Source organism: Centruroides vittatus, unplaced genomic scaffold, assembly GCF_030686945.1.
Source record: "Centruroides vittatus isolate TY-2023 unplaced genomic scaffold, ASM3068694v2 scaffold_1014, whole genome shotgun sequence".
In the NCBI taxonomy this organism is placed as follows: domain Eukaryota; kingdom Metazoa; phylum Arthropoda; class Arachnida; order Scorpiones; family Buthidae; genus Centruroides; species Centruroides vittatus.
The window spans coordinates 271,337-281,631 of record NW_027122665.1 but is presented as its reverse complement, the minus strand read 5'-3'; the positions used below and the strand labels follow the sequence as shown (position 1 = coordinate 281,631).

Here is a 10,295-nt window from a genome sequence, read left to right as displayed (position 1 = left end):
ACAATTTTATGATCAAACGTTGACTTTTCAGATGATTTAGATTAATTGAATTTTTAAAATAAACTTTAAAAAAACAAGCAACATTTTTTTTATTTTTGCAATGATTAAAAACTATTAAAAATTATAATTCTAGCTTTGATTATTTGATGAAGGAGGAACATATATAAGAAAAATTTCAATTATTTTTATTAAAATTAAGTTCATAGAAATCGGATGTAATTTTTAGCAATTCATTTTAAATTGTTCAATTTAAAAATGAATAAACTCATTTAATTTTTGTTAGTCCCAGTCACCATTATTTTTTAAATTTTTTATTTAGCATGTAAAATATTTGTATATATTTGTTACATTTATGGTAATAATTAGAAATACAAATATATTTTAAACGTCAATTTCGCCATTGGATGATGATAAAACATCAAATGTTCACTTTTTATCTTCTTTCGATCGAAACATCCGAAGACTGACATCAGGGATCATAAAACTTCAGGACAGGGCGATTGGTATAGAGTCCACAATTCTAAATTAAAGAAAAAAATTTCTTTAATTAGTTATAATAATTTAAAATATATCATTTGAAAAAGCAAATCATATTATTCGAGTACAACATAACATGAATTACACACACGTCTGTTAGAAAATAAGAATAATCGTCTAATCTATAGGTAGAAAGCAATTTATGTGAACGTATCTAGTTAGTAAAACGATCCAGGTTGTAGTTGAAGACGCCATTAAAAAGTACGAATTAATTCAATGTATGCAGACATGCAGACTCTTTAAAAGTACAACAGTAGCATGGCATTGTTTCTGTCGCGGTTTAACCATAGAGGACTATAAAACTCTTTCTGTCCTGTGGACACTAAGAGGGCTTTTGTTTAGCAAGCCCATTATGGGTTCGGCCAGGTCAACAATGGAGAGGCCGGGTAGTGAGGGACGACGGTCGACATATTCGGTCGGACTACACCCAAAAAATTCCTGGCAATTTTTCGATTCCGGGTCCCCCAGAGCGGTAGGATGCCAACATAGAGGAATCTTTAACTGCTTTATCGTATGACATTGACAGCAAAATAATAATGCCACAAAGACAACTTTATGAAGGAAAATTTATTAGAAGGCTGGAAGCAAGCTAATCGCCAACGGATGTGTTCATGACGCTAAATGTGCCTCAATACATGACTAGGCTTTGGGCTGGATTTCAAACAACAAATGTGGAACGTCAACGTCAAGAAATGCAAAAAATTCGGGGGGTAATTTTTGTATGTTTGGATGTTAGTATGTGTGTGAGTATGGGGCGCGATTTTGTCCACCTTGTTTGAAGCTTAATAACTCCGTGTTTTTGTCGAAAATTCTGAATTTTGGAGGAAAATTTGTTTGTCGGGATTTATGCTGTTAAATTTTAGTGATTAATTAAAGGTCGAGGGAGTGGGAAGAAAACGGGGTCGTGTGTTTCTCCAGTAGGGTCGGACTTAATGACAACTTTACTGGTTATTGGCACTTACAATTTGTTTTTGTTTTTTTTTTTATAAAACTCATCTCTAACCTCAAAATTAAGCTTTTTGCCCTTTTATAATAGTGAAAAATATAAAAAGTTTATTATATTACTAAAAAGTTTTTAGTAAAATATGGTAACAGATGGCGCGACCAAATATAGCTGGGAGCAAGCCAGCAAATTAAGCCATTCGTCGATGGATTTTTTACTATAGATATTAACGGAGGCGATCGATAACAGTAATCAGTCCATATCTTTTATTTTTTACTGTCTACTTGGACAATGATTATTACAAGGAAGTTAACTGGTGTTTAATATTTGATACAAAACTGACAGTTACATCAGAAAACAAAACTTTTATTAAATCTGACTTCTGATGTAACTGTCAGTTTTGTATCAAATATTAAACACCAGTTAACTTCCTAGTAATAATCATTGTCCAAGTAGACAGTAAAAAATAACATTTACAAATAAGGACGGTAAGGCATTGCTAATTAAGTCCATATGTTTTGTTTAGGCCTATATCGAAGAAATATATTTTCCTTTGCATTGCTTTAAATTCTTTACTTTAAAAGTAAAACCCAAATTAATTTAGAAATGACCGGTTTTTAAATTAACTTCTTTAGCTGTCAATTACTCCGAGTGCCACGTTTTTCTTATAATAATAATCATTACTTTTCATTAATAACTAATATTATTAATCGAAATAATTTGCTTCAAAGTACGCTATCGTTTTATAGATATTGGCAGCACGTTATTTAATCGAGTAACGTCGTGTTCTGCATTAGTAGTGTTGACTTTCTCACTCCTCATCGTCGATATTGAATATTTGAAAATTTGTTTTAGACATTACGTCAAACATTGTCTTATAGAAAATATAATAACGACGAAATGATTTATCCACGTATGGATAATTATACGAATTAAAGTAAAATGTGGAATGCTTCGACTGATAATTGTATATTTTAGAAACGTAAAATTCAGTTTAAGAGTGTCATCTAAGTGAAATCTTAACGTTCAAAACGAATTATAGTAGATATCAAATTCGACAGATTTTAAAAGTTTTTTTAAAGTATTAGGCCCTATCATAAGCAGTATTTTATAAAGTTAAATTTTTGTAACAGAAGTTAGGCTAATAACTAATATAACGTGATACTTCCTATAAGATCTTTAATAGAAACAACAAGAAGTAATTACTGTATAATGAAGAAAATAATAAAGACATTACAAGAAATTAAAATTTAAGATAAAATTTTACCTACCTTATTTTCTGTCATTTCTTGAACGTATAAACAGAGCTGAAAGTATAAAAATAATTCATCTTGAATCTAAATGCAATCCACGGTACAATTTTTAAATTTTTTTAAAATTTAAGATATGTTTAGCCTTACATGGACACAATAGCCCAGCGTTTCTCAAACTTTTTGCTCGTGCGACCCAGTGGCGTAGCGAACATAACAGGCGCCCGGGGCACGACATTTCATTGGCGCCCCCTCCCCCCTCCAGAAACACATATAGTTTGTGTTGGAGACCATTTGGGCGCCCCTCTGCGAGCGTCGCCCAGTGCATGATAGACCCGTGGATTCCAATGGGTTCGGGCACATGCCGGTATCATTGGTAATGAGCGTGCGGATTACTTGGCAAAGGAGGCGGCTATTGGTAACGATTTTGTTTTCCATTATGTTCCTATCAGCTGGGTAAAGAAGGAGCTGAGGATTTTGTCAATCAGGGAATGGCAAGAAGATTGGATACACAGCGATAAAGGACGAAGAACTTTTACATTTCTACCCAATGTTGAAGAGAGGCTTAGTCAGATGAAATGGTTCAGAATGCAACGGACAATCTTGGTGTGCCTTTCTGGTCATGATGGTCTGGGCAATTATCGGAGAAGGTTCAACTTATCTAGTGATGCTACGTGTGCCTGTGGAGAGGAAATTGAAACTCTTGATCATCTTGTGTACGATTGTACTCAATGGGAAGAGGACAGGTATTACTTAAAGTGGACGGCTTTGGAGGAAGGGTTAGCTTGGCCCTGTGAGTTGTACCATCTTATTAGGAAGGAAACTACTTTTAACAAGTTAAAGGACTTTTTTTGTACCATTTTGAAGAGCAAAGTGGCTCTATTTCGATGTTAATTTTACTTTTTGAGCTGGGTGCTCAGTTTAGTACTTTCTTTTATTCGATATGTACTGTTCTGTTGTTACGTTTTGGATGAGGATTCCCATGTATGCTAGTTTATATCCCCGTTGTGCGTCAGCGGTGCGGGGAGACTGATCCCCGAGAGGGGAAGTGATGATCTCTAATGAAAAAAAAAAGAAAAAAAAAAGACCCCCTTGCACCCCCTCGCTACGCCACTGGTGCGACCCAATATATTTGTAATGGTTCGTGACCAAAATGTTTACTAGGCTTTTTAAAAATTTTAATTATAAACTAGAGTCACTGTATATTATGAAATGTACTCAATGTGAAATATAACATTGAGTACATTTCTATTTAGAGCGTTTCGATTTGTAACAAATAACGTAATTTAATTTTTATTTTTGAAATTTAACTCTTACTAATAAGACTAACGGATTGTAAATAAAACAGGCTGTTTCAAAATTATCCAGGATTTACTTTAAAAAGTATTTCAAGTTTCTTTTATAAATTTAATCAACCCCTTTACTTTTCCGGCTCTGTTATAAATAACAGGGAGAAAGTACGGCGACCGGTGAAAAACTGATCCCCCTCCTAAAATTTTTACATTTTTGTTTTGGAATTCAAAAAATACATTTTTATTAATACTTACGTCCACAACATCGTATAATCTACCTCTGTTTTTCAGGAGGTCCAGTTTTGCTGCATATTCACAACAATTAGAAAAGCCTATGTGTTCCTGAAAAATTATTACAGCTTTTAAAAATATTGTATAATTAATACTGTATATTTTATATATTGATGATTGGTTCCGAAACTGGAAGGTTGAAGTGAAAACAATGATAGAAATGATTTTATTCGATTGCGGCTACACGACATGGGTGATCTGCCGAGGAAAATGTCCTCCGGGAGGTCTTTTACGGGAAACTGGTCCCTATTTAGATGTTACAAACGCGAATAAAGAAAAAATCCACGTGGCCAATCTATTAGCGAGGCGCAAATTCACGACCAGTGTTCAGTGGTTTCATCAACTGGTGGGCGCAATATCGGAAATGAAACACGACCGAAAAACCGATGTATTTTGACTGATCGGATAGCCAACTTCTAAATTCTAAATTTAACGTTACACTGTTACCAAAAACGAAAATTTCACAGTTTTATGTGCGGTAGTACTAGAGAAGCGGTTCTTAACCATTTTAGTGGTCAGCACCCCCTTGAATATGAAAATAAGCTCTTGCACCCCCTTAAAAAATGAGTGTATATATTTTTTTTATTTAAGAAAAAACACTTATTGCATAAACAAATGCCGCGTTTATTTACAATATATATTACTATATAACACAAAAAGCAATATTTAAATTTTAATGGGTAGGTTGTTGTTTATTCATAATAATTCTATTAAAACGAGGCTCTTCTTTTGAGAGTCAGGCGTAAGTTATCAAATGCATTTAAGAGATTTCTGGCTTTTGTTTTGATGTGGAAAAGTGCTGAAAATCCCATTTCACAACGGTAGGTGGTGGCAAATGATAAAAGTGTCTCTAGCACTACTTTTGCCAGTTGTGGATAAGCTTCTAACTTTACACCAGAACTGTTCTAAGTCTAGTTTTTCAAATTCCATTTCCATATGCGCATTAGCTGTTTTTTAAATAAATTTTTGAAATTTCTCTCGCACTCTTGGAAATGCTCTCTCGCACCCCTCAGGGTGCACGCACACCAGGTTAAGAACCACGTAACTAGAGTTAACAAAAAACGCCCAATCACTGGAAATGCGGACAAAACGGACAATTCACAAAAATATGTACGGACACGTGTATTAGTAAGTTAAGTATGGTAACACTGCCTACACAGGCAGAGTTACCATACTTATTAAAACATACTATTATACATATATTATTAAACATACTAATTATAAGTTTCAAAGAAGTTGTTATAAAACTTTCTATTAGTGCATACGATGTTAAGCGATGAACAAAGCTTATAAGAATCGGTACTATAATAATATAATACATAGTATAGTAACAAGTTGCACCCTTGCACCCTCTCGCTGTTTCAAACAGGCTGTTTCAAATGAAAGAGGGTTGAGGGCACTTCAACTCTCTTTCTCACCCATTCAACTTGAGGGATGAATGGTCATTCAATCCAAGCTGCTGCAAAACGAAAACAAATCTTCGACCGGTCGAACCCAAGATGGGTATAATTTAAAAGGCCTTCTTAATGTCCTCGTTTGAAAAAAGTTTATAAAATTTTTATAGTAAAGTATTAAGAACTATATTTTATATATAAATAAAATATAAAAAAATATAATTACATCACGATTCAAAGAACAACTTTTGTAAAATTTCTCTTCTAAGGTTTCATCTTTTCCCGTTTTAGAAATTGAATTATAACAATTTTCAAATATTTCGAAACCCTGAAAAACATTTTGCAATGAATCATTTTCAAATACTTATTATTAAATGAAATTAATGTAATTTTTAAAAATCGAACGTCGTATCTTACTCTTTTATATTCGAACTTTTGTAAACATGCAATCATTGACATTTTGTCTTTCACATCTATTAAAATATAAAGTGCACAATATTAATTGTTTTACAAACAGTAGAGTTAATTACAATATTCAAATGGATGTGAGAGACTCTGACTCCATCCCGAACCCTAGAGGTCTACATACACGACCGCTCGAGCAAGATTGGAACCAAATTGGTCTCTGTATCGACCTTAAGAATTCAGTGGTGTCAGACCTGACGTGTCATCGTGACGTGGTGCCGACCCTCTGGACACATGTACAGTACATATATAGCAAAATTTTATATTTCAAATAAAAATACTTTTTAAGAAATGTCTTACCACAGTATCGATCTGCTAAGCTTTTCGAACAACTTGAGTATAATCTTCCACATAAGGTCGTTTCGTATAAGGAAAGGAAAACGATCAAAAATAAACCTGAAAAACGCATTTTACAGCTTTGTAAGAGCTAAGTTTCTTGAATTTTCAATTCTTAAATGACTAAAATCACGCGATATCTTTTATAGCCTGACAGTCATAATTAACCTATTGAATGTAATTAATATGTTACCTTGAAATCATTCACTCAAGGATGACACGTACAGATTTAATTTAAATAATAAAAATCGTTTTAAGGTATGTAAAAAAAGTGTCTTTTTGAGATCGGAAAATATGTTCTTCATTATTAATAAGAATACTTATTTAATAAGAATATTTACTTTATTAAATATTAAATAATAGTGTTATTATTATTAAACATCATTTTTAAAAAAGCTAAATAATTTCAGAGAAAGGATTATAGAACCCCTGTCTAAAACGAATCTTCTATAAAAAATGTTAACGAGAATTTGTCTATTAATTTTTATTCCTGTGTTAAGATTGTAAGTTAATTGCCCGGAAAGTGTGTACGAAAATGCAACATTGCAGTTTCAAGTTTATCTAGAACAGTTTATTAAGTATAAAAATAATACATTCTATAACACTAGAACCTACCAAGTAGAAAATTCTATTATCGCATTCCGTTTTATACAGGTATGAAACAAAACACTAGCGATCGAATCCGAATGTTTCGTTTAAAACAAGCTAAAATTTTAACAATTAAGTGATACTGTTTTTATATTATTCTATGTCGAATTTCCGGAACAAACGTCAGGTATGCCCGCGGCGTTGTCTTGAAGTTAGAAATTGGGCGTTGTCCGGGTGTGGTTGTCAAAAAGTGGGTTTCGAGAGCTGGGTAAACGCATCACGAATATTATGGAAGTATATTTCAGAAATCAAAAGAAACTCATTTATAACAACATTATTTATTACATCCAATAATTATATAGGGAAACAATAATTATGGTACACATCTATTAATAATTTGAAATATATTACGAAGTGCGAAAGAAAACCTTTTCACTTTTTACAGTAGGCCTACGCAACGAGCCAAAAAAGTTTGAAAACTGAGGAGTTAAGCGGATATCGAATCTGATGTAAACAGCTACGCTAACTATCGACTTTTTTCATTTGTTGTCTTATATTAAAGTTTAAATATGAACGTAAACATAAAAATGTAGCAAATTCATGCTTACCTATTGTCAAATGAGTTCAAAAACTTCTAGATTTATTTAAAAACGACTTTAAAAAACACTTCCTATTCAAAATATACAGAGCCGCGTGCACTTTTCGATGGAACATGGGGATTTTAACCACGTGATACAACTAACCAATAGAAAATTTGACAACCCATTGTCGCTACTCTGATATCAAGGTACCGTACTCTAATAATTATGTAAATGACAACAAGCAGACTCAATTAAAAGTGTTAAAAAAGGGGAAAAGCCAACGAGATGTGTTTGTATAAAAAAACTTCTTCGATTTTGATGAAAAACGAATAACTAGGTACTGTACGTAACTTATAGTATTGTTATCAAAATAGATGTATACGGGATAACTAATGTAAAACTTTTTAGATAACAAGAAGTTAAATGTGTAATGAAGTTTTAAAGGTTTAAACCTTACAAAGATCTGTAATTTAAAAAGGAATCGGTTTGTATGAAATAACTAGTTATGTAAATTACGGTATTATTATAAAAAATCGATTCAAACGTGATGATTAATGTATAAAGTTCTTTGGATAACGAGAAGTTGAATGTGCAAAGGGATTTTTATACTTTTAACTTTCCGAGATCTGTAACCTAAAAATATGTTTTTAAAACACGTGATCTTTATACAGGCCCGCCATAAGCGGACGTGCACCGCACGCGGGCGGCACGTCCAGGGGGCAGCAAATTGGTATTGCTGGCAAGCTCAGCGTAGGTAGTCGTAGTTAAACGGGCGGGATAATCGGTATTGCAGACTGGCGCTCAAACAGCTAGCGGCGCTGCTGTCTTTATATATATGTTTTTTATATTGTTGTAACTTGTGAACTTCTATTTTAGTTGGCTGAGGAGGGGCATGAACTGCCCGAAACGTGTACAAATACGATGAACACGTATCAACTAAATAAAAATTAATGATGAGATTTGCCAAGTGTCTGAATGAATACAATGAATGATTTGTGTTCGATTTACTGAACGATTACTGGCACGGTTTCACGAATACCAATATAAATCTCTCTTATTACTGATACCAGACAAATCTGCTTTGCTTGGATCGAATAAATCTGTTATGCCCATTTTCGACAGTACAGCTTTTAAATTTATTGCACTTTCCAATTTAAATTTCGGTAACAAGACGTTTAATTTTGTACGTTACTTTTAACTAAACCATTGCCTAAACTATTAGATTTATCTGAACTCGGTTTATTCTCAATTTCTTTTAGTCGCGTCATTTAGTTTAATGCGATTAAGTATGATAATAAACCAGTGATCCAGCCTTAGACTGGCTCCTATCCACTGACCCGTTCGGCATGGATATATTCCCTGTCGCTAGTAAAGGTGCTGCCAACAGCTCACAGTATCTAAAAGTCACGCAAGCTTGCTCTGCATATTAAGGTGGAAATCTTGGAGCAGGATACCTATATTTTTACCGTAATATTTTACATTTTATATACGTATATTTATATACGAACATTCCTATAGAATATATATAATTATCATTCACTATTTTTCTACAAATCGCGTGTTATTTTGTATAATTACAATTCACAAGATCGCAAGAACGACAGCTAGATAGCCGAGTGGTGAGGATAGTCGTTCTCGGGTACCTGAGATCGAATCCCGTCGGGTCGATAAACCCCTACAGTTTTTCGAGGTTGTCCGTCTAGATATCTCGAGTTCCGTCCCTCACCATTCGGAGCCCCGTTGTTGGTTTATCATGGCCGAATCCATAGTGAGCTCGCTAAAAAGACCGTCTTACTGTAGGCAGGACAGAAAGGGTTTAAAAAAGACCCTAAAACGTACTTTGAGAGGAATTGGATATTTTAACAAATAAGTGTAAATTATATGATTTTTATTTCCATGTATACAGTATACGAAACATCTAAACATGATTAATGTGGCTTGCAATTTAAAATTTTATAAACCTCCGACTAGTTTTAAGACCAGAAAAGTATTTTATTAATTATGCTTCTTATATAATACGTTTCCTCGGTGTTTTACTTTCACTAAATTAATTTTTCTAGAATCTTACTTTTTTTAATAATTTTTTTCTTGTTCGTTATTAAAAAAACGTTGTTTTATCACAGATAAAAAACATTTTTTAATTAAGTTGATTTTTCGGTTTATATTTTTATTAATTTAATTGGCATTGAAAATTATATATCAAGAACTGGTGAGTGTTTAACGTTTAAATTTTATCACTTTATATTTTTTGTTTGTTTCGACTCCTCGCATTCTCACATATAATCGCGCCGTGAATAATAACAACCTTGCAAATTCTAGACTTACGACACCTGAATTAATTTCGGTACAAAAAACTCTTATTATGAAGATGTCCTTTGAAAAGATTTGTAAACGTAACGAGGAAGTTTCGTTGAAAAAAGTAATTGATTGCTTTGATTTTATTGTATAACTCCTCAGTTTTCAAACTCTTTGGCTCGTTGCGTACTGTAAAAGGTGAAAAGTTTTCTTTCGCACTTTGTAATATATTTTAAATTATTAATAGATGTGTACCATAATTATTGTTTCCTTATATAATTATTGGACGTAATAAATAATGTTATAAATGAGTTTCTTTTGAT

The 10,295-nt window shown here is 32.9% G+C and overlaps 1 protein-coding gene across 4 annotated transcripts in view; it reads right to left on the bottom strand.

Annotated features, from left to right (window-relative positions):
• Positions 1 to 295: 295 nt before the first annotated feature.
• Positions 296 to 10,295, bottom strand: part of LOC136986136 (uncharacterized) — an 88,230-nt gene continuing 78,230 nt past the window's right edge. Inside the window, exons 1-7 of one of the 4 annotated variants that reach the window (XM_067283607.1) lie at positions 7,705 to 7,789; positions 6,473 to 6,568; positions 6,125 to 6,180; positions 5,934 to 6,035; positions 4,278 to 4,364; positions 2,752 to 2,787; positions 296 to 520 (exon numbers count right to left, since the gene is read on the bottom strand). In XM_067283607.1, the coding sequence (XP_067139708.1) occupies positions 470 to 520; positions 2,752 to 2,787; positions 4,278 to 4,364; positions 5,934 to 6,035; positions 6,125 to 6,166 (318 nt within the window). In that variant the 5' untranslated portion in view covers positions 6,167 to 6,180; positions 6,473 to 6,568; positions 7,705 to 7,789 and the 3' untranslated portion in view covers positions 296 to 469. Of the gene's footprint in view, positions 521 to 2,751; positions 2,788 to 4,277; positions 4,365 to 5,933; positions 6,036 to 6,124; positions 6,181 to 6,472; positions 6,606 to 7,704; positions 7,790 to 10,295 lie in introns of those variants that run through there. The other 3 variants (XM_067283604.1, XM_067283606.1, XM_067283605.1) reach the window with 3 other exon arrangements.